Genomic DNA, 27,789 nt, shown 5'->3' on the forward strand with positions numbered 1-27,789 from the left:
CACCTGGGTGGCTCAGTGGGTAAAGCCTCTGCCTTCAGCTCAGGTCATGATCCCAGAGTCCCGGGCTCTCTGCTCAGCAGGGAGCCTGCTTTCCTCCCCTCCCCCTGCCTCTATCTACTTCTCATCTCTGTCAAATAAATAAATAAGATCTTAAAAAAAAAAAAAAAGAAGAAGAAGAATCTACTTGTAATGGCATGCAAAGATAAGAAATTCATGATGTCAAGTTTAAATGAAAAAAATGACAATGCATATCTATAATTCCTTTTATTTTCTTTTTAAAATTAATGTTTCTGGAAGGACACATATAATACAAATGGAGAATAGGCGAGGGAAAATTACTCTAAATGTACTGAATTTTTACTTATTTTTTTAAATAAGTATGGTTTATTTTAGTATTTAGAAAATAAGCTTCATTGCTACACTAACCAGGAATTATGATTGTTTTTTTTTCTGGGCTTCCAAGGGTCTCACCTTCAAAAGCATAAGACTAGAATAAACTAAGATATCTAACAACAAAAGAAACTTTTGTTGTAATGGTAAAAGTAAATAAGCTTCATTTTTAAAGAAATCACTCACCTAACATATTGCCTCAAACATCTATTCTTCTAACATTATTATCTATAATAATTACCTAAAAAGGGGAATAGGTAACTAATTCAACCTCCTGCCTAACAGGAGTTAATATGCAGTTGGAAGTTCTCTGTAAGAGATCTACTTAGGACTGGAAAAACTTTTACACATCAAATACCTTATCTGGGGTGCCTGGGTGGCTCAGTGGTTTAAGCCGCTGCCTTCGGCTCAGGTCATGATCTCAGGGTCCTGGGATCGAGTCCCACATCGGGCTCTCTGCTCGGCAGGGAGCTTGCTTCCCTCTCACTCTCTCTGCCTACTTATGATCTCTCTCTGTCAAATAAATAAATAAAATCTTAAAAAGAAAAAATACCTTATCTGTTCTTCTATTTTTATACAGTAGGGTAATAGCCGCCTGTAAGTATCATAGCATAAACTTCAAAATGAATCTGTGTATAATGAGATAACCAAACACCACTGAAAGAAAATTATTTCTACAATTCCAGAAAGGGTTAATAGTGATTTTAAAAGAATATACATAGCTTTCACATATGGCCTTTAAAAAGAGGGGAAGAGGAAACAAGTTCAAAATAAGTGGACCTATCATTTCCATGAACTAAAATACTTTAAAAGCAACAATGAATTTTTATTGTCTTATTTACAAACAGAGCTACATGGATTCAGGAGAAGGAAGAATTTAAACTGATGACTCAACGTCATGTATTTAGGAAAAATAGTATACTTACTAAATTTCAGATGAATAATCTCTAAAACAGAGCTAATTTCTTCCCACACCTAAGCAAGGCCCAGTAACTGGCATTCATTCATACCATTTTAAGTTGAATTACTGAAACCTTTTCTAGTTTTCATTTAACTAAAAACCCTAAGGGAACAGAAACTTTCCTCTTCCCTACCCACCCAAGCCTCTCCCCAGAAACTCACCTGAGGATCATATAAAGAAGAATTTAATATAATCTATTTATAAATAACATTTTAAAAGTATAAACTGTATTATCTGCACATGCTTTTACAGTCGAGAAAGAATCATAAATACAAAAATGTTAGTTATACATGATCACAGCTAAGAGAGAAGATGTTGAAGAGGCAGAGAGCACTGGTTTAAGGAATACACAAGCTGAGAGCAAGACCTAAATAGTGTAACATGTTCAACTGGGGGCGTTCTTGCACTTAAGACTTCTAAAGTCACAGTACATTTTCACACCAAGAAGCATACATGAGGACATGACTTATTGGCACCTGCCCTTCAAGGCAGAAGCAAGCAAGTCAAGCCCATAGTAAACCACTATTTTAGTAGCTGCTTTTGTTTAGAGATGACAGATGTTCCCCAATTACAAAATCTCAGTCTCAATATGTAGTTCCTATAACCTTATTCACTCCATAAACACTCTATAAAGTACCACCTTTTCACATTTCTAAATTTGGTATACATACTTTCATATTTCATTTTCCTAAGTCACTCCTATTTCAATATTAGTGGAAAGAATAAACTGCAAAAAGTTATGTCACAGATCAATGAATTCACACAACTCACCTGCACACCTACAGTTTTAATCGGCAGCAGGAAGGCATTCAATGAATGCAAACTTGTAATTTGCATCAGCTTCTCCTGATCCTCTTCCGTTGTACAAGCTTTGACTCTTTGTAACAGTGTATGCGGCTGAGAAAACCAAACAGACACTTCTTAAGGTTTCAAGAGATAAGGTATTCTTTAGGTATCTGTTACTGTCTTATGTATCTACACTTACTTACTTAGCAATAGATCCTATCTGATATTTTCTCTGACTTGTGTGTTCTATGCAGTACATCAGAATTTCACTCCTGAGAGCCAGGGCTATGAGAAGTCAAGTATCAGGATAAGAAACACAGATTATATGTGTATGCTTCACGGATTTAATCCTGTCAGTGGCAAGGGACATACTTCACATGAGTTAAACCTTTTCCTTATAATAAAACTTCTTACCATAAAATTGCTTCTGTCAAAAAATTAATATATGGGGTGCCTGGGTGGCTCAGTGGGTTAAGCTTCTGCCTTTGGCTCAGGTCATGATCTCAGGGTCCTGGGATCAAGCCCCACATCCGGCTCTCTACTCAGCAGGGAGCCTGCTTCCCCCTCTGTCTCTCTGCCTGATCTCTCTCTGTCAAATTAATAAGTAAAATCTTTTTTAAAAAATTTTTAAAAATTAAAAAAATTAATATATCTCCACCAACTTCCTTTTTTTTGGTGTATTAACCTGGTATATGCTCTTTCATTCTTTTACTTTCAGCCTATCCTTAGGTAAACAGACTATAATTAGATTTTACTTCTCAAACCAGTTTGACAATCTATGTCATAACTAGAGATGTTAGTCCATTTAACTAACTATAGGTTAATAATATGGTTGGACTTCATTCTACCATTTTATTCAGTTGTTTCTATTTGTCCCAGTTTTTAGGGTTTTTTCCCCCACGTTTTCCTAAACTATTTCTCCCAGCTCATTTATTTTCCTTCTACTGGTTTTGAAGTTAAGCCCTGTATTTTTCTTTTTTCAGTAGTTCCCCCTCAATGTTAACATGGATACTTAACAGAAGAGAATCAACCTCTCTGTCCTCCCAGCAAACAATACAAGCATTTTGAATACTTTAACTCCAATCAATTTCCTGTGGCTTACATGTTATTTTAGCTGTATATTGTTATAATATTTTTAAACACACAAAATTTGAGATTATTTTTATTATACAGCCTGTGTTTGTTTCAGGGTGAGAACCACTGCTCTTAGTTCCTTAAGTAATGGACTGTTGATAATAAATTCTGTTTATCTACAAATGTCTTCATTTGCCCTAGTTCTTAGAGATGGTTCATCTGTTCACGATTCACAATTATTTTCTCATGGCACTCTGAAATCTTCATGTTTTTACTGCGCTTTCAGTATAATCGTCTTTCCTTCAAAGGATAAACAACCTTTCTCCTGCAGCTGTTTTGTCTTTGGCAGTCAGCAGTTTTGCTAGGTATACCAACTAGGGAGATGTGTTACATTTCCTGAATCTGAATATTGACCTTTTCATTCTATTTTAACCTCTTCTCTATATATTTTCTCTTTGATGCTTTGTTCCGATTTCTGGATAATTTCTTAACACCTGTCTTTGAGTTCATTACTTCTTTCTTTAGCTGTTTTTATTATTTTTTAAAAATATTTTCTTTATGTATTTGACAGACAGAGATCACAAATAGGCAGAGACGCAGGCAGAGAAAGAGGGGGGAAGCAAGCTCTCCGCTGAGCTGAGAGCCCAATGCAGGGCTCGATCCCAGGACCCTGAGATCATGACCTGAGCCGAAGGCAGAGGCTTAACCCATTGAGCCACCTAGGTGCCTCTTCAGTTATTTTCATTACTAGAATTTAATTTTTCTCAAAGCTGCCCAAGTCATTTTGATAGTAAGAACAAGATATATGGTAAAAGAAAAAAAAAAAGATATATGGTAAAAGACTATCAACTACTTCTCTTAATTCTATATACCTTACACTAACTCAAGTATCTGAAGTATCAGAGGATCTTGTTCCGTCAGTTTTTTCTTCCACTAGCTCTCATTCAATTACCTTACTTCTATACATATTTTGCAATTTTTTACATTCATATATACTTACTGGAACTCTACATGTGGGGATCTTGTTGCATTCCTAAGCCTGACACCTGGAAGCACTACCAACCAAGGTCCACTTTAGATTCTTTGCCTGAGTTTTTCAGACCACAAATGACTTTCAGCACCAAATCTACAGAACTAGGAGACTTCTACATTCCAAACTCCTTAGTTTGGAGTAAAAATGCTTCCCCTTATTTTCTTGCAGTATATATAAAATACACTTTTTAATGATTTTAAGTAATTTTCACACCCAACATGTGGCTCAAACTCATGACCCCAAGATCAAGAGTCACAAGCTCTACCAACTGAGTCAACCAGGGACCCCTAAAATACTTTTAAACTCCCCTTCATATCTAGAATTTTTAGGGATTCAAGCCTTATCTGTTGTAAGGCTAAAAAAAATAAGTCTATATATACAAGTCTCTGTAGAATACTTTCTTTATGCTCATTTAATACATATTAAATTACCCTGAATTTTCAAAAAATGAAACTCTAATAGAATTCATTGTAAATACTAGAGTGCTACAAGAATCCACTCAATTCCTTATACTGATGAACTGTGACTATTTAAAGCTCCTATAATATACAAATTCAATGCAAATTATTACCTTCTTAACACTTGCAGAAAAGTCAGCTACTATTTTCAAAATATTGCTGGTTTCAGGAAAGTCCTTACAAATATAAGGTTCTTCAGCACATATTACTCTGATTGCCAGGCCAGGACCTAAAGAGAACAATAACAATGGTATTTAATATAAATAAATTACATATTTAATATAAAAATATCAGTTTCCAAACATGAAATCCTTCCAAAAATTAAAATCCATTGGCCATTTTAAGTTTTTTCTAGTTTTACTGAGATATAATTGACACACAACCATTTTTTTTTTAAGATTTATTTATCTATTTGAGAGAGGGGGAGGGGCAGAGGGAGAGGACCCCAAGCAGACTCCTTGCCAAGAGCAGAGCCCAACTGGGGGACTGATTCTACCATTCTGAGACTATGACCTGAGCTGAAACCAAAAATGGGAGGCCCAACCGAGCCCCTCTACTTTGCTTTTTTTTAAAGTGTTTTACTTCAAATAGTTTTCCATCCAACTCACCATTTTTAGAATGTTTTAGCTCTTTTTACAACAGTAATTTCTATGTCCTATTTTTGGTAGTCCATGTATTAAGTGTCACAAAATTCTCCAATAAATATTAATTCACAATATATGCACCATCTTTTTTAAACTTATTTTTTTCTTTTTAAAACTTATTAAAGAAATTTTTAAATATATAGAAAAGTAAAGAGGACAGTGTAATGAATCACCTTATTATTCATCACCCAGGTTCAACTACCAATCTAATTTTAGGAAGAAGACTGTGGTTTAAAAAAAAAAAAAAATTACAACAGAGTGTCTAATTCCAAAAATGTGAACTGGTATTTCTATTTACCAAATACTTACAAGGATGAAAACACAAGGTATGCATGGGTCTTAAAAAAGTGGACTCTACTTCTTTACTATAACAGAAAAGGTATCCTGTGAGCTACCTAGTTACAGATAAAACCTTAGCCATGTTCCATTAATTCCTCAGTTTCATTCTTTTTTTTTTTTTTAATATTTTATTTATTTGACAGAGAGAAATCACAACTAGGCAGAGAGGCAGGCAGAGAGAGAGGAGGAAGCAGGCTCCCCGCGGAGCAGAGAGCCCGATGTGGGGCTCGATCCCAGGACCCTGAGATCATGACCTGAGCTGAAGGCAGAGGCTTTAACCCACTGAGCCACCCAGGCGCCCCCTCAGTTTCATTCTTTACCTGTAGGATAAACAGCTTAGTAAAGGTAAGTATTATGCCTAATTTTTTTTAAATCACCAAAATTTTTACCAAAGAAATCTTACATAATAAAAAAAAATCCAATATGTAAAAAGACTTTTAAAAGTCAAGTCATCAAGTTGCAATGATGACCAAGGACCAACAGGACCACTTGGCTCCCTCCATTACATTCATACACAATCTTTTGCCAACACAGAGATTAGAGACTGAACGTCTTGAATTCCCAGATTTGAATTTATTGATACAAACAGCATTAATCACCTTTGTAATACTGCTATGATATTTAAGAGTACAAGCTCTGAGGTGAGACCTTCAGGGCTAGAATCCCAGCTCCAAACCTAATCTGCATTAACTTTTGGCGAAGTGGGCTCTGTCCCCAAAATTTCCATATCTATAAAGCAGAATCATCCTAGTTTTATTTTGAGGATCAAATAAGACAGTATGTGTAAAATATTTAGCAGAATGTCTAGCACGTACTAGTATTTAAAAATTGTTAACTTTTACTATGCTTATTAATCAGACCATTCACTCAACTCATCACCTAACGACTATTATAAAGAGCCAGAAAGTGAGGTACAAGACGGATCCAAGCTCGAGAACTTATAACAAAAACAATTTAAGACTCTCAGTCCTAACTTTAAATAAATACCACCTTTAATAAGTTATTTTTCTATATGACAGCAGCAAATGACTATTTAAATTGAGTATTTTTTATTTGTTCATGAACTAGTTACATACAGCCCTATGCAAAGAAGTAATTCCTCCATTCAGAAAAATCAACCACAGAATTAGGATTTCAGAGAACCACCTTGTCTTCCATGAAAGAAATCATGGTATAGTAGAAAGAACATATAAATTGCAGCTCTAACACTAAGAATTGTATGGCAATGCGGGGCACCTGGGTGGCTCAGTTTGTTAAGCATCTGACTGATTTCATCTCAGGGTTGTCATATCAAGCCCCATGTTGGGATCTGCACTGGGTGTGGAGCTTGCTTAAAATTCTCTCTCTCCCTAGCCCCCTGCCCCTCCCCTTGCTCACTCTAAAATAAATAAATAAAATCTTTAAAAAAAAAAAAAAAGACTTGTGTGACAATGTTATTAAAATTTCTCAATGCCTTGTTTTTCTCATTTGATGGTAACATTATAGGCCAGACTCACCGATAAAATACAAATACAAATACAATAGATAATAATTATGTAAGAAAATGAAGTATACACAATAGGTACTAAGAAGAATTTTGTTCCCTACCCACCCTTTCCTTTAAAGTTACATATTCCCTGAGGTAATTGCTTCAGAACTCTCTGAATTGATTTTTCTTCAACATGGAAGTCTAATGACAAATCGAGCAATTCAATTTTATTTTTTTTTTTTTACCTGGAAATGGATGCCTGGAAACTAACTCTTCCGGAAGTCCAAGTTCTCTGCCTAAAATTCTTACTTCATCCTTATGAAAATCTTTCAGAGGTTCTATTACTTTTCCCTACAGAGGGAAAAGCCAATTAATACAAATTGGTAATGAAAAAGATATGGTAAATAAAGAATAACATATTATTGACCTTTCCTGTTGATTTTTGAATCTAAGGTGAAAGATATTTTTTAAAATTTCATATCTTAAAGTATGCTCTCCTACGTGTTTATAAGGAATTAGATGAACGTTTTACTGACCTTCGTACTTCTCTCTGAAACACATTTTAAACATAAACCTTTCAAATGTAAGTAAATCATAGCAGTCCTACCCACCATCTCTGATCTAGTTCTCATTAGAATACAAGGCAATTAGAAACCATACTAGTGTCTCAAAATTAAAGCTCTCCAAATGATATCATTAAGTGAAAAGACACCTATTCCTATTTGATAAAGGTTCTATACAATGTATAAAGAACACTTACAATTCAGTATTAAAAAGATAAATAAATCAATTAAAAATGTGCAAAAAATCTGAACAGATATTTCTAAGAAGATACACAAATGGCCAATAAGCACATGAAAAGATGCTCAACATCATTAGTTATTAAGGAAATGCAAATCAAAATCACAATGAGATACCACTTCCCATCCACTAAGATGTCTAAAATACAGACAGATGTAGCCATCTTAATGTGAGTGTGAATTACAAAAAGAAAAAAGAAAAAAAGAAAATAACAGTTGTACTTAAGGTATAGTATATTGCTGGTGGATTGTAATATGATATAACTGCTATGGAAACATTAAGAAGTCCCTTTTAAAAATTAAAAATAGAACTATCATGAGGTGCCTGGCTGACTTAGTAGAGCATACAACTCTTAATCTTGGGGTTGTAAATTCTCAAGCCCCATAATGAGCACAGAGATTACTTAAAATCTTACAAAAACAAACAAACGAACAAAAAACTATCATATGACCCAGCAATACAGCTTCTTGTATATAACAAACAAACAAACAAACCCTGAAAGCAGGGTCTTCAAGAGATATTTGTCAACTCAGGTCCACAGCAGCACAATTCACAATAGCCAAAAAGCAGAAGCAACCCAAATGTCCACTGACAGATAAATGGATAAACAGAATGTGTATACACATATAATAAAATACTATTTAGCCTTAAGAAGAAGGAAATCCTGTCACATGTTACAACATGGATGAACCTTGAGGACCTATGCTAAATGAAATAAAGCAGTCACAAAAAGACAAATGATTTCACTTTTATAGGGTATCTAAAGTAGTCAAATTCATGGAGAAATGGTAGTAGAATGGTGGTTACCAGGGGTTGGGAAGAAGGAAAAGAGAGTACCTGTTGTTCAAGGGATATAAAGTTTCAGTTTTATAAGATGAATAAGTTATGGAGATCTGTCTCACAACAATACAAATATACTTAACATTACTGAACTATACTTTTAAAAATGGTTCGGGGCGGGGGGGTGCTCTTATGGCAAAGTTCTCAAAAGCTTTTACCTCTTCTCTCAACTTTCTGATAAGCTCTGTGTCATTGTGATGGGTTTTGATGAGTTCAGCTTTGCCACTTGCAACAAGGGATGCACTTTCAATTAAATCAGGCCGTAAAGTACCTTGGGCAAGGAAAACCTCCTCTGGTTTCAGGTTCATTTCTCCAATTACTTCATTAGCGATCTATAACCAAGAGGAGTAAAACAGTCTTTTAAGAGATGAATCTTTAAAAAAGATAGCACAGTCTTTTTTATACTTTCAACAAGATTTCTCAGAATCCTTTTGCAATATTGACCAAGAGATAAAATCCATACCAACTCCCAAAGTAAACTCTTTCAAGAACATATATTTTAGAAAGATTCATAAAGATAGGCAAACATTCAAGAGCCTGAAAACTAGCCACTGAAATACCCAAAGAATTAAAAAGTCTAGTATCAACTGAAATATCTATTCTTAAATAGTTAAAATAAAAGCCTGACAACATAAGTATACGTATTTTTTAAAACCAGTCAGTATAATAGTAACATACCCTAAAGTTCTTAATTAAAAAAAAAAAAATCAAAATTAGTCAGCAAATGATTATTTGATATAAGGACAAGAAAAAACACATACTAAAATTCACATCAAAAACAGTACAAATTGTGGATATTATAAAGGCACCTTAACAAAAGTATCCCCGATAATTTTTCTTTTCTCTTCAGGACTTGTTGTCATATTTAATGTTTTGCTAATTCTTTTTCGTGGAGTTCTATCTTCCTCTGATATTGGTAGAGTTGTTGTTCCGTTGTAGAAAGAATGAGCAGCATTTATCACTGAGGAAAAGAAGAGAAGCACATTTTAAAACTAATAGAAGATTTTAAACAACATAAATAATGGATTAAGCTACAGAAAGAAAACCTAGATGGATGTTTTGATCACCACTTACCTTGGCTACATAATAGAGAACTACCAATAAACCACGATTAATAGAAGCCAGACACAGAAACTCACTAATTTTATAGGGTTTTTTGAGAATCCTGTAGCATTTGGTAATCCAAGGCCATGATATGTACATTATGCTGTTGCTTTCCCTCTATTCAGTGCCCCACAAGAACAACAAGCAAAAGCCAAAGGAAGAACCATAACCCCAAGGGAACTGAAAGTAGTGGTACATACAGTGGGATTGAAGTCCTCCAAACTGCACTAGTAATCACTGGCTATCCTTTTATTTTTTAAGAGCAAGGTACTTAAAAACTTACTAAGATCTCTACTTGGTAGTAAGGCTGAACAACTGATGAACTTCACTGAAATATAGAGGGTTATTTCACTACAGTGAATCTGTAGTTTCTCTTAAACTGGTCAATTACCCCAGAAAAGATACCTCCAATCTCCTGCCTATCAGCATCTGATAAGGAAACACCAGAAGTGGCAGGGAGAGAGACATCATTCAGTATACAGATTTTTGCTTACTCCTGTTTTTAATGTAGAATCTTATTTCTATCCTCAACTATGCCTGGTATTGCTATGCCCAAGTCCAAAGTTTCTTTTATGTAGCCTCTTTAGAGAATAAATCCACAATCTTCCAATAGGGAGGGATAGCAGCAATTTAGTCCTCTGTTAAGGAAAAGAATCTCCTCAGATTTTCAACGGATCTGTTTTAGGCTCACCCAGAGGACCACATCACACAGGGAAGCCAATGTTTCCAAATCTTGAGCCTCCCCACAAGTCCTGCTTTTGTTAGTTTCCTCCCCTTAGCAACATATTACTAGATATGTCTCCTCAGACAAGGGAAAGGAAAGCAAAAATAAACTATTGGGACTATAACAAAATAAAAAGCCTTTGCACAACAAAGTGTGCATCGACAAAATGAAAAGGCCATCTACTGAATGGGAGGATATTGCAAAAGACATATCTGACAAGGGATTAATATCCAAAATATATGAAGAACTTAAACAACTCAACAGCAAAAACACAACCCAATAAAAAAATGGACAGACTACCTGAATACACTTATCTCAAAGAAGATATACAAAAGGCCAACAGGCACATAGAAAGATGCTCAATATCACTACTTCTTAGGGAAATGCAAATTAAAACCGCAGTGAGATATCGCCTCATACCTGTTAGAATGGCTGTCACCAAAATGATGAGATAATAAACACAGACAAGGATGTGGAAAAAAGGGAATCCATGTGCAATGTTAGTAAGATTGTCAATTGATACAGCCACTACAGAAGAGTTCTGGAGGCCTCCTGGGGGGGCTCAGTCAGTTAAGTGTCCAACTTAATTTCAGCTCAGGTCATGATCTCAGTGTTATGAGATAGAATCCTGTATTGGTCTCCATGCTCAGCGTGGAGTTTGGAGTTTGCCTGAGATTCTCTCTCTCCCTCTGTGTCCCCACCAACCCCTCCACCCCAGCTCACACTCACTCATTCTATCTTAAAAAAATTTTTTTAAAAAAGGAGTTTTTGGAGGATCCTCAAAAAATTAAAAATAAAACTGCCATGTGATCCAGCAATTCCACTTCTGGAGATATATCCAAAGAAAATGAAAACACACAAAAAGATAACTGCACTCCCATATTCATGGTGGCATTATTTGAAATATCTAAGGTATGGAAACAACCTAAGTGTCCATCCATGTATGAATAAAGATGATACGCGCGCGCACACACACACACACACACACACACACACACACACACACACACACGAGAATCTGCCCATAAAAAACAAGGAAACCTACCCTTTGTGACAAAATGCATGGATCTTAAAGGCATTATGTCAAATGAAATAAGTCAGACAAAGACAAATACTGTATTACCTCACTATGTTATATATAGAATCTAAAAAATCAAACTCATAGAAAGAGATCAGACTTATCAGAGGTGGAGGGTGAGGAGGAGGAGAATTGGAAGAAGGCGGTTAAAAGGTACGACTTCCAGTTACAAGATAAGTAAGTACTAAGGCTGTCTTGTACAACATGACAATTACAGCTAATACTGCTGGTTGATTCACAGAAAAGTTAAGAGTGAATCCTAAGAGTTCACATTATAAAAAGAAAATGTTCTTTTTTATAAGATGGATGTTAACTGACACTGTTGGGATAATCCTTTCAAAATATATGCAAAATCTAATCATCATGCTGTACCCTTAAACTTACATGGTGATATATGTCAATTATTTCTCAATAAAACTAGGAAAAAAAGGTGACTAGATCTTCACCTCTCTTCTCTGTATAAGCCTTTCAGACTGTAATCTGTACATCCACAGCTGTTGTAGGAAGACTTGGAAATTCTCATAGCTAAATAATATTATGAATAGGAAAAGAGTACTCAGAAAGAATGAATGCATAGAAGAGAACAGAATGATAGATGGAATTTCATTGATTTTTTTTATTGATTTGATTTTTTGGAATTTCTACTGATTTCAGTTTTAAAATTTATACTGGGACCCCTCTTGAAACAGATAATTACAATGTAAAAGTAAAAAAATAATTTTAAGTTTATTGGAAAACCTGTGCTTCTTTGGGTGTTTTTTGTTGTTGTTGTTTTTAAGATTTGAAAGAGTGTGTGTGCCTATGTGAGCGCACACAAGGGTAGGGGTTAGGGTGGAGCGGTGGAGGGCAGAGAGAGAGAGAATCTCAAGCAGACTGCCCACTGAGCGTGGACGAGGAGACAAGGCTTGTTCCCACACCCCTGAGATCATGACCTAAGACAAAATCAAGAGTTGGACATTCATCTAACTGGGGCACCCAGGCACCCTTTGAAACCTGTACTTGGTTAAGACAACGAGCTCACCCAAACCATAAGGCTAGATATGATTGTTAAATAATTCCTCACATATAGACTTTTGTGGGGGCTCATCAATACCTTTGACCTGAATTCCAAGCTTTTTGAGGGCCTCTTCTACAGACTGGCTTTCTCGTTTCCTCATAAAGCCATTATCAATATGCACAGCAATGACTTGATCTTGGTTCAAAGCACGATTCAGCAAAGCTGTACAAACTGTTGAGTCTACTCCACCACTGAGTAAAACCTACAATGTGAAATTAAAAGAAAAATCATGTTGAATACAATAAACAAGAAAGTAAAATAAAATAAAAACTATCAGCCCAAATCAGTACCTTTGAAAACATTGTTTTTATCAAAAGTAGATGTAGTAATTGAAAAAGCGCTCTAAAACAGTGCAACTCACAAAACATCTGATCACCCCGCCAGCATTTAAGGGTTATGGTGATGAACCCAGCTCTGAGTTCTAACATTATCGACATAAATTTGTACTTTCAGATGTAAATTCCTTACCAAAACTTTTGATGTGCCTACTCTTTCTTTGATCTCTCGAATGCACTCGAGTTCTCTGTTCTGCACAGTGAAGGTTCCACTGCACCCCGCTATATCATACAGGAAGTTCTTCAGGATTACTTTCCCATTTTCTGTAAGGCCAACTTCAGGGTGGAACTGAGCTCCATATAATTTTTTAGATTCATTTGCTATACCTTTATAGAGAAAATAATCACAAATTAAAAATGTTTTCATGTGGAAGACTCAGCTAAGTACGCATAGTAATTCCTCACAATTTCTTCCTCTATAAATGTAAAAACTGATACAACTCAGTGCATTTTTAGCTATAGGAAAAAAAAACATAAAATAAACAAAAACTACATAGCCACAATTTTTCCTTAAAGGTCTTTGGGTATCGATTAATGAACTATATAGGACAGTGAACTAGGTTCTACAGAGATTACCTCATAGTCCTTTCACTTCTCCACCATGATTACTTTGTCTATTTAATACAATGATAATTCAATTTGGGTTCTCAGTCCCACAGGGCTTTCATATGCAATATGCAACTATCCATTTTATGTATTAGAAAATCCTCATGTATTAGGCCTGTCAGGATATTCTACATATTTCTTTCTTAGATACTACTAGACACAAAAGTAACTTCATGGATTTGACTAACGTGTTTCTGACAAATTATGGATTATTTACTAAGCAAAAGATGACAGACTAGATGTTTTACCTATATATGCATTATCCCTGTTTATGGCTCTGAGATGTCAAGAAACTTACAACTGGTTAAGTAGTTAGACCAGGCTGAGCAAGCTCCCAAATTCATACTCATTCTACTATAGAAAGGAATCTCATATTTTCTTTTTTCTTTTTTAAAGATTTTATTTATTTACCCAACAGACAGAGATCACAAGTAGGTAGAGAGGCAGAGGGGGAAGCAGGCTCCCCACTAAACAAAGAGCCCGATGCAGGGCTCGATCCCTGGACCCTGGGACCATGACCTGAGTCAAAGGCAGAGGCTTTAACCCAGAGCCACCCATGTGCCCTCACATTTTCTTTACTTGGGTTCTAGGATACCTCTCTCAGTTCATTTATTTTACTGTCTGCTCCTTCGTCATCTTTGTTGTTTCCTCCTCATCTTATTCATCTCATGAAAGTTGCCCAATACTCACTCAGCCCTTAAATCTCTTCTCTACATTGAGTGATCTACAACTCTCATAACTTTACATTCTACCCATATGATGGTACACCCCCAAATTTATACCTCCAGCCCAATTTTCTACTCTACAGTCTAGACGCCTATATACAACTTGCTTACTCATACCTTTTTTTCTATGTGTAATAAGGCATCTTGAATTTAATCTACAAACTTGTGTGACTGCATTCTTTCCTTTCAGGTAACAGAAATTTAAACTTTCTGGATGGTTGTAACAAAAAAACCTGGGAGTTAAAACTCAATTATACCCTTTTGTCCCCATTCCCAAATGCAATCCAACAGGAATTCCTTTGTCTCTCCTTTCAAAAGATATCAGAATCCAATCTCACTTAAGACTAAAATCCAGGCACCTGGGTGGCTCAGCTGGTTATGCAACCGCCTTCAGCTCAAGTCATAATCCTGGAGTCCCGGGATCAATTCCCGCACTGGGCTCCCCACTCAGAAGGGAGTCTATTTCTCCCTTTGACCCTCCCCCCTCTCATGCTCTCTCTCTCTCTCTCTCTCAAATAAATAAATAAAATCTTAAAAAAAAAAAAAAGATTAAAATCCTATCCAATATCTTTTCCAACCACAATGGTAAAAAACTAGAAATTACAAGAACAAAACTAAAAAATTTACAAACACACAGAGATTAAAAAAACATGCTCCTGACAAAGGAATGGGTCAAAGGATAAATCAAAAGAGGAAAAAAAATACAAATAAAAATGGAAACATAGGGGCGCCTGGGTGGCTCAGTGGGTTAAGGCCGCTGCCTTCGGCTCAGGTCATGATCTCAGAGTCCTGGGATCGAGCCCCACATTGGGCTCTCTGCTCGCCAGAGAGCCTGCTTCCTCCTCTCTCTCTCTGCCTGCCTCTCTGCCTACTTGTGATCTGTCAAATAAATAAATCAACAAAAAAAAAAAAAAAAAAAAAAAAAGGAAACATAACACCCAAAACTTATGGGATGCAGCAGAAACAATTCTAGGAGGGAAATTTATGGCAATTAATAACTACACCAAGAACAAAAGATCTCAAATAAACCTAGACTGCACCAAAAGAACTGTTACAACAAATAAACAATTTCAGTAAGGTTATGGAATAGAAAATCAACATACCAAAGTCAGTTGTGTTTCTGTTAAGTTAAGCTACCATAGAAATTAAGAAAACCTTCCCATTTACAATAGCACCAAAAGAACAGAATATTTAGAACAAACTTAACCAAGTAAGTGAAAGATACTCAAAACACTAAGACGATGATGAAAGAAACTGAAGGCACAAATAAATGAAGTAATATCCTATATTCATAGATTAGAAGAAACTGCTAAAATGTCCATTCTACCCAAAGCTATATACAGATTCAATTCAATCTCTCCCAAAATTCCAATGGCTTTTTCATAGAAATAGAAAAAAGAAATCCTAAAATTTGTATCAAACCACAAAAGACCTCAAAGAGCCAAAGCAATCTTGAGGAAAAAAAGCAAGAGGCATCACATGGATTTCAAACATTACAAAACAATAGTAATCAAAACAGTACAATATCGGCATAAATACAGACACACAAACCAAAGAAACAGAATCAAGAGCCCGGAAATAAACCCTTGTATGTATATGTATGAGCAATTTACAACCAAGAAGCCAAGTATACAAAATGAAGAAAGGGTAATCTCTTCAACAATGGTGCAAACCAGACAGCCACATACGAAAGAATGAAACTGGATCCCTACCTTATACCATATACAAAAATCAACTTAAAATGATTAAAGACTTAAACACAAAACCTGAACTCACAAAACTCCTAGAAGAAATCACAGGGGGAAAGCTCCTTGACTTTGCATGTCTTAGCAATGATTTTTGGATTTGACACCAAAAGCAAAGGCAACAGAAGCAAAAATAAGTGGGACTATATCAAACTAAAAAGCTTCTGTATAGGAAAGGAAACCATCAACAAAATGAAAAGGCAACCTATGGAATGGAAAAAAATTTTGCAAGCCAATAAAAGGTCAATATACAAAATAAATAAGGAACTCATAAAACTTAAAAAAAAAAAAAGACCCATGACCCAATTTAAAAATGGGTAAAAAACTTGAATAGACCTACAAAAACTTGGAAGACCTATGAATGGCCAACACGTAGGTAAAAATGCTCACTATCACTAGGCATCAGGAAATGGAAATTAAATCTACAATGATGTCCTCTCACACCTGTTAGGACGTCTATTAAAAAAACAGAAGAAGAAGAAAATCAATGCTGGCAAAGAGGCAGAGAAAAGGAACTCCATGTAAACTGCTGGTGGGATATATATAAACTGGTATAGTCACTAAAGAAAAGAGTATGGAGGTCCCACAAAAAATTAAAACTAGAATTACCATGTGATCCAGCAATTCTACTTCTATGTATACATCCAAAGGATATGAATCTGTTATCTCAAATAGATGTATGTTCACTGCAGCATTACTCACAACAGACATGACATGGAAACAAGCTAAGTGTATATCAATGGATGAATGGATAAAGAAAATTTATATATATAAACACACACATAACATACATACACAAAATGGAATATTATTCAGCTTTTAAAAAGAAGGAAACCCTGTCCTTTGCAACAACACAGAAGAACCTGGAGAGTGTTAGGCTAAGTGAAATTAGCCAAAGACAAATACTGCATAGTATTGCTTACATGTGGAATCTTAAAAAAAAAATAAAAGGTTGGACTCAGAAAAAGAGAATAGAAAAGTGATTACCAGGGCCTGGCTGGGGGAGATAGGGAGAGGTGGTAAAAGGGTACAAACTTTCAGATGTAAGATGAGTAAGAATAAAGTCTGAGGACCTAATTAATACTATGGTGACTATAATTGATAACACTGTATTGGGTAATCTAAATTTGCTAAGAAAACAGAACATAATGTTATCACGCACAAAAAAGGCAAATATGTGAGATGATGGATGTATCAATTAATTCCATGGGGGAATCCTTTCCTTATGTGTACCTATATCAAATCACCACATTGTATACTTAAAACCTTACAATGTTGTCAATTAACCTTAACAAAGCTAAAAAATTTTTAAAAGGTTGAGAGAGGGGGGAAAAATAAAACTAGCAACCTAGAATTCTGTACCCTGAGAAATTATTCTTCAAAATTGAAGAAAAATAAAGACTTTCTCAGACAAGCAAATATTGAAGCTGTTTGTAGTCAGCACACCGGACTTTCAAGAAATGACAAAAGAATTTCTTTAGAGAGAAGGAAAATGGTAAGGGTCAGAAACTTTAGTCTACATAAAGAACATCACTCAAAGTTCCTGGCTCACAGATCCCAAAACCTTTGGAATTTCTAAGAGATGAGAGCTTAACAGTATCTCTCATATTAATAAAGTGACTTTTGGAAAGCACCTAAGAATAGGGGCTAGTTGCCAAGGGAGACAACTATGTGATTAGAGGCTTGGACTTTTCAGTCTCAACCTCCTGGCCTCCATGGAGGGGAGAGGGGCCGGAGGATGAATCAATTACCAGGAAGCAATGATTTAATCAATCATGCCTACGTAATAAAGCCTTCATAAAAACCCAAAAGGATGATGTTTGGAGAGCTTCCAGGTTAGTGAACATGTGGAGTTTGGGGAAAATGGTGCACCTGGAGAGGGGATGGAAGCTCCATGTCTTTCTCCATTCTCTTCCATCTGGCTGTTCCTGAGTTGTATCCTTCTATGATAAACCAGGGATCTAGTGGTAAATGTTTCTCTGAGTTCTGTGAGCCGCTCTAGAAAGTTAACTGAACCGAGAAAGAGGTCATGCAGACCTCTGATTTACAGCCAGTCAGTAAGAATAAAGGTAACTTGGAACTCTGATTGGTGTCTAAAACCCAAGGAGGGGGTCACTGGAACTTCCAATCAACAGCTGCTCAGTCAGAGGCACAGGTGATAGCCTGGGCTTGCAACTAGTGTCTGAAAAGTGTGTGGGTAGGAAAGGGGAGATGGTCTTGTGGAATGCAGCCCTCAACCGTGCAATCTAATGCTATCTCTGAGTACAGAATGTCAAAATTGAGATGAGCTGAAGTGACTGCTCAAACACCATACTGGTGTATAAGAACAGCTTGTTGGTGAGGAAACCATCCCCAACCCTCCCCACAGTCTGGAAATTGCTCTCAGAACATCAAAAGACCAACAAAAACAGCACTTAGAGGGAAATTTTCAGCACTAAATATATATATTAGGAAAAAAGAGATTTAAACCCAATAGCCTAAACTTCCATCTTAAGAAATGAGAGAAGAGGGGCAAATTAAATCTAAGGTAACCAAAAGAAATAATAAAAATTAAACAGAAATCAATGAAACTGAAAACAGGAAATCAACAGCAACCACCACCAGCAGCACAAGCTGGTTCTTTAAAAAGATCAATAAAATTGACAAGCCTCTAGCCAGGTTAACTAAGAAAGAGGGAGAGGACACAAATTACTAATGTCAGAAATGAAAGAGGAGACATCACTACAGGTCCCATGAACATTAAAATAATAAAGGAATACTATGAATAACTCCATGTCCACAAATTTTATAACACAGATGAAATGGACCAATTCTTTGAAAAGACACAACTTACCAAAACTCACATAAGCAATAGATAATTTCAATAAGCCTCTATCAATTTTAAAAGTTACATGATCTGAATCAATAGATGCAGAAAGACATCTGAAAAAAAATCCAACACCCATTCACAGTAAAAACTCCCTGTAAACAAGGAATATAGGGGAACTTCCTTAACGGGATAAAGAATATCTTCTAAAATCCTACAGCTAAAATCATACCGAACAGAAACTCAAAATTTTCCCACTAAAATCAGAAAGAAGGCAAGGATGTTCCCGCTCCCCACTGCTTTTCAACACCAAATAAAAGTCCTAACTGACGCAATAAGAAAAGGAAGTAAAAGGTATGCAGGCTGAGAAAAAAAGAAATAAAGCTTTCTTTGTTCACAGATGACATAATCATCTGTACAGAAAATCTAAAGGAAAAAAAAAATCAACAGAAAAACTCCAGCAACTACTATGCGATTACTGTAGGGTTGTAGGGTGTAAGGTTAATACACAAAAGCTCACAACTTTCCTACATACCAGCAATGAACAAGTGGGATCTGAAATTAAAAACAATTCCAAATAAATGAAGTATTAAGGCATAAATCTGACAAAATATGTACAAGATCTATATGAGAAAACAATCACTCTTGACCACTTCCACCTCTACCACACTATTCCTTACACTACTGTCTCCTCTCCTGATTGCTGCTGGAGATTCCTAGCTGATCTCCCTACTTCTACATTTGACCCTTTCTCTTTTCTCCTCACTATAGCCAAGGTAATCCTGAAATCAGATGATGAGTTAAAGCCAACAATTTCATAGTGGCCTCAAATGGCCTGTGTCCTGGCCCCCCGATAACTTCTCTAACCTCATCTTCTACTACTCTCCTCCAACCATGTAGACTTCCTCGCTGTTCCTCAAACATGGTCCCATCCCGGGAGCTTTGTATTGCTATTTCTTCTTCCCCCAAATATCTAGAAGGGTCAGCACTTACTTCCTTCATGTTCAGTATCATTTTATAGGAATACCTTTCCTGAATATCCTATATAAAACAGTAACAACCTTAATCATACATACTCTGTCTGCAACACTCTTCTCTTCCTGTATTTCTTTTCAATGCACTTAAATGTTATCTAACACTTGACATATTCTGTATTTGTGTATTAGCTGTCCCATCACTCCCCCCAACTAGAATGCTAAACAGAGATTTCTGTCCACTTTGTTCATTTTTTTACCCTTGGCACCTGGAAATGTTACTGGCACAAAGTAGGCACACAAATATTGGCTGATGAATGCAAATACGTAAGCCCTCTACCACTGTTAATCTTAAATAAAAACATTTCAATATGAAAACTATTCTGGATCATTCCTATTCTCATGTTAAGTAACTGCAGGCAAATTACTCAATTGGGTTTATCCACAACAAATCTTTTTTCAACTTACTGTTTAGGTGTGGTGTTTCAAACAAAAAGAACTTTATTGATAAATCCATTTTTTTTTTTTTTACTGACTTCCAGGATTATTGGTAATTATTTACATAACTACTATTCAAATAAGCAGGTCAAAAAATCAGAAACTGCCAGAAAATCAATTCCTCTTCCTCAAAAAAGAAGAAAATAAAAATGGCTTTAAAGTACATATAGGCAAAATTTCTACAAAGAACTAAATCATACAAACTTTAGGCTCTGTGGGACACTATGCAGACAGTTCCTGCCTTTTATTATAAAACCCTTTAATAACATAACAGTCTATAAACAAGATTTGATCCACAGCCCACAGTTTGCCAGCCCTGCATCAGAGAAACATCCTGAATGCTTAGTCTGGTGTTTCATAGATGTCTAAGATATATGCCTATGTATACCTAAGAAAGGCATTTAAAAACCCAATTATGAATAAAGCACACTAGAAAAATAGATGATTCTCAATTTTTTCCTGGGCCATAAAAGTGGTGTTTTACATCCGGAGAACCTTTATTAGAATGAACATTTTTTAAAGTATTTCAGAACAAACCAGTGACTTCTAAATAATCTAATATTAAATTCCCTTCATAAATTAATATTTGATCCTATGACATTTACAATAACTTTTAGAAATAAAAAAGTAGCAAACCAGTACCTCAAAGAGAAACGTATTCTTAGACTCTTCAGGTAAGTTTTTTAAAATGAAATCTGCAAAAGTTTTAAAATTTTCACCTGCCACGATGTTCCCAGAACGTGCCACAACCTTGAATCCATCGGCCACTTTGTCTACGCTATCTCCATGGGTAAGCAAAACAATTTCTTCCTTCTGAAGACCCCTAAACATACAAAAAATAAAACACAACACAGAAATATCTTAAAGACATGGTCAATGGGATCTTATGCTTTATTTTTTCTAACTTTATTGAAATATAATTGATAAGTACCACCGTGTAAGTTAAAGATGTACAATATAATAATTTGCTATAGATAATGAAATAATTACCACAATAAAGTTAGTTAACACATACCTTACACATCACATAGTTTTTTTTATGTATATGGAGAGAACATTTAAGACCTACTCTCAGCAACTTTTAAGTATATAAGACAGTGCTGTTAACTGTAGTCACCATGCCTGAATATTAGATCCCCAGAATTTATTCATCTTATAACTAAAATTTGTTCTTTTCCTTTAAAATACTAACTCACCATATGTGTAAATCAAAAAAATAGAAAAAAATGTAGGAGTGCAGCACTGCTAGAATTTAAATTTATTCTATGCATTATAAATAAAGCCAATAGGAGTACTAAATCTCAAAAAAGGCAATCTGTAAAAATTGAAAACTGAAAAAATATATATTTAAAAGTTGGTGGTATAACCACATGCATAAAAAATTATTTCAAGAAGCTACAAAAATAATAATTTCAACATTTTATCTCTACTAGGATTTATCTTAAGAACAGAAGGCATTTCAGAGATCTAAACATTCTGTAGTTTTGTATCAGAAAGTGATAGTACCAACACCAATATTGTTATTTTATACCTATATATAGGGTAAACATATGCATATTATAGGTTAAAACAAATATTAAATAATTAGGAATTGAGGTTTTTTTCAGCCTTAGAGTAAGGAGACACAAAAATCCAAGTTATAAGATTAAAAACCCATAAACTTTCATTTTAAATGGAATTAAGAGTATACATGGATTTTGTTTTCTCTGTAAGAATATATACTGACTAACTTTACTCACTGAAAAGGCCCAGAAACAAAGACAACCCAGTAGCAATGTGGACTTTTACTTCTCATGCCAAACAAGTTAAAGGCATGGTTTAAAGATGATGTAAGTAACATTAATCAAATGCAACATGTGGACTTTCTCTCAACCCTGATTCAAACAAATCAACTATAAAAAGATATTTCTTACATTATGAGAAAATCTGACAGAGGACTGAATATTAAATATTGAGAAGTAAAAAAAAAAAGTAAATTAAAAATAAAGCAAGAAGATAAACTACATTAAAGCCAAATGGATCTTTCATGTTTACTAGTGTTGTCGTCATTGTTGCTTAGGATTAATGCAGGTTGTGAATGAGTTCCAGAATTTTCAACTAGGAAGACAGACAGAAAAACTTTAAATTTTAACCAGATCTTTAGATATAAAGCTTCTGCAGTATCATACCACCATGATTCCTAAAATGGTTCTCAAGACCAGTCACTTTAAATACAGAAGAATGTAAGCAGAACCTCTCCATTATGAAATGGAATAAGCACTGGATTTCAAGTCCATTTTGGTAATGAGTAGCTTCAGTTCATAAGATTATTTTGAGCCACCATGGCTTTTTTATTCATCTTTATTAATCTTGAAAAACAAGAATCTTTGAACAGATATACTTATTTTTGCTCTACCTCAAAATTAAAGAGAAGCCAGTCACAGCCAGTTTTGTGTATAAACTGGGATATCTCCATTTCAGATATTAAGTTTATAACTTGGCTTTTAAAATTTCTGATCTGTCCAACTTGGAGGAAACTATTCATTAAGAATTAATTTAGGCACAAGTATGTTAATAAACAAAACATACCTGTAACTAAAAATAATTAGCACAATTAAAAGAAATGATAACAATAAGTAACTGTATAATAGACTTTAGGAATCACTATGTTGTACACTTGAAACTAATGCTAACATTGTGTAAACTATACTTCTATTATAAACAGATAAAAGTAAATTGCTTGGATTAACACATACACAAAGAAAGGGGTAACTGGCTCACTAACTGATAGCAACTTGCATTTAATGCAGTTAGAGGGAAATGTAATTTTAAAGTAAAAATGAAATTTAAGGGGTGCCTGGCTGGGTCTGCCAGTAGAACATGCAACTCTTGATCTCAGGGTTCTAAGCTTGAGCCCCACCTTAGGTACAGGATTACTTGAAATCTTTTAAAAAAACAAAAAATATGGGATGCCTGGGTGCTCAGTGGGTTAAAGCCTCTGCCTTCAGCTCGGGTCATGATCCTGGGGTCCTGGGATCGAGAGCCACATATCTGGCTCTCTGCTCGGTGGGCAGCTTGCTTCCTCCTCTCTCTCTCCCTGCCTCTCTGCCTACTTGTGATCTTTGTCTGCCAAATGGATAAATAAAATCTTAAAAAAAAATTATTAGAAATGAAATTAGAAAGTCAAAATGAAGCAAGACAGGGGTCATCTGGCTGACTCAGTCAACAGAGCAAACAACTCTTGATTCTGGGGTATGAGTTTGAGCCCCACACTGGGCACAGAGATTATTTAAAAATTCAAAAAAACAAAAAAAAAAAAAAAAACAAAAAAAAGGCAAGTGAGTAACCCTGTCAATAGGCCAGTAAAATGAGCTTTACCAAAACATGGAAACCCTCCCCCACCACCACCAAAAAAGCTTCTGGTCCTCTGGAAAACTGAATGAAAATGCAGCCTTTTTTTTTTTTTAAAGTCAAGCAGAAGATAAATGTTTCCAGGAAACTAGTGATTAGCTCATCCACCAATTTTTAAATAGATTAGAGCTATAGCGCCTAATTTGTTCTTACCTAGAACAAAAATCAATTAATACATTCACTTTATTAAAAGATAGTACACTAGGTATAGTTATGCTCAACACAGTGAAAAGTGAGAAGGACGGAAACATAACATATATTTAATAATGACTCCAACAAATTGGCTGTTTGCTAAGTACCGAGCAAAAATATGAGGGAAGAGATATACACACATTTGGTAGATGCAAGAGTTTAAAACATTACCCATTTGCCACTTCTGGCACATTAATGTTTAGAATCACACTCCAAAGAGTGAAAAAGAAAAACTACAAATGCTGGCATCATGGTGTGCAATCCCAAACAGGGATCCAAGAATGCACAGGTGCTTTTAAGTTATGTCGTAAGTGCTCTCCTTATCCCTACTTAGCATCACCACCATCCTCTGCCACCATGACACTCACACGGAAAACAAATATGACAGTTACACCTCTGGCCATTAGTGTGGTCTTAATTTGTCTAAGAATTATGAATCTCTAATTCTTAAGAATAACAATCCCAACTTTAAGTCACTCTACTAACTGTTCTTATACATCTAAAAATATTTATAATACCTGAACAATGAGCACGTGTTGTCCACACTAATACTGAAGACTCCATCTTCTCTAACACTTTTTTTGTGCACAGTACCTCCAAATACCTTATTCATCATCTGTTCAAAGAGAAAATAAATTGACATTAATATGAACCAAAAAGAATTACCCAATCATTTTATTATGCTAATTTAATTACTTATATTCTTGTTTTCAGGATATCTGCTATGTTCATGCCCCCAAAATAAAGAGTTAGATAAATGTAGATAGCTTGGTATTATTATATGTAATTATACAGTTATTAAGAGGAATAGTTTTAAAACAAAACTAGATTAGAAATCTGACCTGAGGTTAATTTCTATTAAACACTGGCAGATTTTCCATTTAGTGTACTTTAATTCATCTGTGAAAAATAGGTATTTAATACTTACATCTGGGTTTAATTTAAAAACTTTTAAAAGGTATTCTGAGCTTAGAAAAAGCTAGAGCAGGTGATAGGAAGAGCTGTGGTATTAAAACTAGGCAGGTACAAATTTCTCCAAGTAATCTAACCTTTGGCCACAAAGGAACAGTCTGAAAGCCTGCAGAGGCTATGCTATGGAGAGAGCACTGGCAAGAAAATCTGGTCTTTCAATTAAACTCATCTGTACAAATTCCATATACCTACGAACACTTATATCAAATTATCTCTTCATTCTGCCCCTCCTTGTGCCAATCAACCTTCTTATTTATCATTCACATGTGCCCGACACGCCCCATCCAACACCAAATAAACACACACAAAATTTCTACAGTTGTTAATTCTGCCTTGATATAATCACCACGACTCATCTTGGTTTATCTATTCCACATCATAAGATACCTGCCATAACCGTGCAGGATGCAGGTTGACCAAGCTTCCAACAAAAAGGCAGGCACAAGGCTAAATAAGTGTTCATTCTTATAATGCACAGTGGAATATCCTTCAAAATCATCAGCAAATTCTGCCCTCTACATTCTCCTCTTAAGACATTCACAATAAAGATAACTGCAATAAAGGCTGGGTTAAGTTCAGCAGGAAAAAAACTTGTTAACCCATTTAGCCCAGTACTTCCCAAACAAAAAACCGAAACTCAGGTTATCAAACACTTTCTGAAGCACATTTTAGGAACACTGCTACAGACTAACCAGTCCCCCTGCCTCTAGTCACTTCTCTTCTATACTCCAGCCATTCAAGCTAGTGTAATTGCCAAAACAGACCATGTTCTCTCCCCCTTGTCTTCAGGTCTTTACATAGTCCCAGAGGCCTAACAAAGTATGTGGCCCAAAGTAGTTACTAAAAGTTGCTAAATGAAAAATTAAGTGTTTTCTTCTATATACTCAGTGAACCCTATGTACCTCTACTTCCCTTAATTTGCTGTTCTTAATTAGAAGACAGGTGAATGATCAAGATAAATAAAACTGTTGGAACTCAACACAATTTAAAAGTCCACAAAATCTAAACTAAATGCTTTTACAAAGCCAAGGGCTTGCAATAAAATTTAAAGCTATCTCACCTGTTCAGAACCATAAGAGACTCTTAGTCTCAGGAAACAAACTGAGGTTGCTGGAGGAGAAGGGGGTAGGAGGGACAGGGTTGCCAGGTGATGGACACTGGGGAGGGTATGTGCTATGGTGAGTGCTGTGAAGTATGTAAAACTGATGAATTGCAGACCTATACCCTTGAAACAAATAACACATTACATGTTAATTTAAAATAAACAAATAAATATATAAATAACAACCCCCAAAAAAGAAGGCCTTCCTGTGTATTTCCGGTTCTTAACTATGCTACTTAGAGTTGAAATGCAAAGAGCCGAACAACCAGCTAAGCTTGTATTTGTGGGAGGAAGGGATAACTTTATGTATAATTAAACAATTTGCCTTCTTAAATTTTTGTTTTAATATTCTACTTTAACCTAAGGAAATGGTTCTCAGTATGGATTCCTCATAAACCCAATGTCCTAAATGCCTCAAAAGAAACCCGTGTAGTACTTGAGATCCACCATCCCAATCAGATCAGCTCCTCTGTCTTGTCAGTTTTACAAGGTTTAGATTTCAGAAGGAAGAATGGAAAGAAATTCCCTTTTAAATAAAAGTAATTTGACAAAAATCTCGTAAGATAGTGTGAAAAGAAACCAAACACTTAAGATAAAGATGTTTCATAGAAAGCAAAAAACAAACAAACAAACAAAACAAATTACAACAATGAAGAGACAAGTCACAATCTAGAAGGTATCTGCTATATATAATTGGCTAACGACTGGTATCTAGCATATACAAACACAATAATACAGTGTAATAGAAAAATGAGCAAAACTCTTAAACATGCCTTTACAGTAAAGCAGTATTACTGGCAAATAAACATACAAATTTTACAATAAGAAGGAAAACGAACATTAAGAGTACAATGTGATCCCATTTAACAACTCTTCGGATAGGCAAATACAAAAAGAAATCTGACAATGTTAAGATTTGACAGGGATACGGAGCACAAGGAATTTTTATAGACAGTTGTGGTAATGTAAATTAGAGGAAAATACAACCTAGTGAAGCCAAGATTCAACATTTTAACTCAAAGTTACCCTGGAGAAAAGTCTGAGTATGTATAACACCAGAACAACAAAAATATTCATGGCAATATTGTCTGTGATAGCAAAAAATGAGAAAGATCAGCAACACTAACAGTGAAATATATAATTAATCTGCGCTACTTAAACAATAAATTCAATAGTGAAAATGAGTAACTTAAATGTATTAACATGAATGAATCGTAAAACCAAAGCTCATGGGGCACCTGGGTGGCTCAGTTGGTTAAGCGACGACCTTCAGCTCAGGTCATGATATTGGGGCCCTGGGATCGAGTCCCACATCAGGGTCCCTGCTCAGGGGGGAGCCTGCTTCTCCCTCTTCAACTCTCCCTGCTTTTTCTCTCTCTTTGTGTCAAATAAATAAATAAAATCTTAAAAAAAAAAAAAACCAAAACCCAAAGCTCATAATAATACATGCAGGATTTCATTTATAAAAAGGTCAATGGGCAAAACTAAATATATTACTTAGAGATATAAACTTATGTATAAAGCTATGAAGGAAAAAGAAGGGAATGAATAACAAAATTCAGGGAAAGTGCTGCCTCTGGTAAGAAAAGAGAAGAACAACATGAATGGAGAAAAATATAAAGAGTTTCAAAAGTTCTACTAATACTCTATTTCTTACTCTGCATGAGGGGATATAGAGATAAAAGGA

At 35.3% G+C, this 27,789-nt stretch overlaps 1 protein-coding gene across 1 annotated transcript in view; it reads right to left on the reverse strand.

The window, feature by feature from the left end:
- GMPS (guanine monophosphate synthase) overlaps window positions 1-27,789 on the reverse strand; it is a 66,276-nt gene that overhangs the window by 13,063 nt on the left and 25,424 nt on the right. The window contains exons 4-12 of the mRNA XM_046002666.1: window positions 24,547-24,644; window positions 21,166-21,269; window positions 13,226-13,419; window positions 12,794-12,959; window positions 9,604-9,755; window positions 8,953-9,126; window positions 7,399-7,504; window positions 4,816-4,931; window positions 2,123-2,248 (exon numbers count right to left, since the gene is read on the reverse strand). Of these exons, the coding sequence (XP_045858622.1) occupies window positions 2,123-2,248; window positions 4,816-4,931; window positions 7,399-7,504; window positions 8,953-9,126; window positions 9,604-9,755; window positions 12,794-12,959; window positions 13,226-13,419; window positions 21,166-21,269; window positions 24,547-24,644 (1,236 nt within the window). The remainder of the gene's footprint in view (window positions 1-2,122; window positions 2,249-4,815; window positions 4,932-7,398; window positions 7,505-8,952; window positions 9,127-9,603; window positions 9,756-12,793; window positions 12,960-13,225; window positions 13,420-21,165; window positions 21,270-24,546; window positions 24,645-27,789) is intronic.

This window comes from Meles meles, chromosome 4 (genome assembly GCF_922984935.1).
Source record: "Meles meles chromosome 4, mMelMel3.1 paternal haplotype, whole genome shotgun sequence".
Lineage (NCBI taxonomy): Eukaryota > Metazoa > Chordata > Mammalia > Carnivora > Mustelidae > Meles > Meles meles.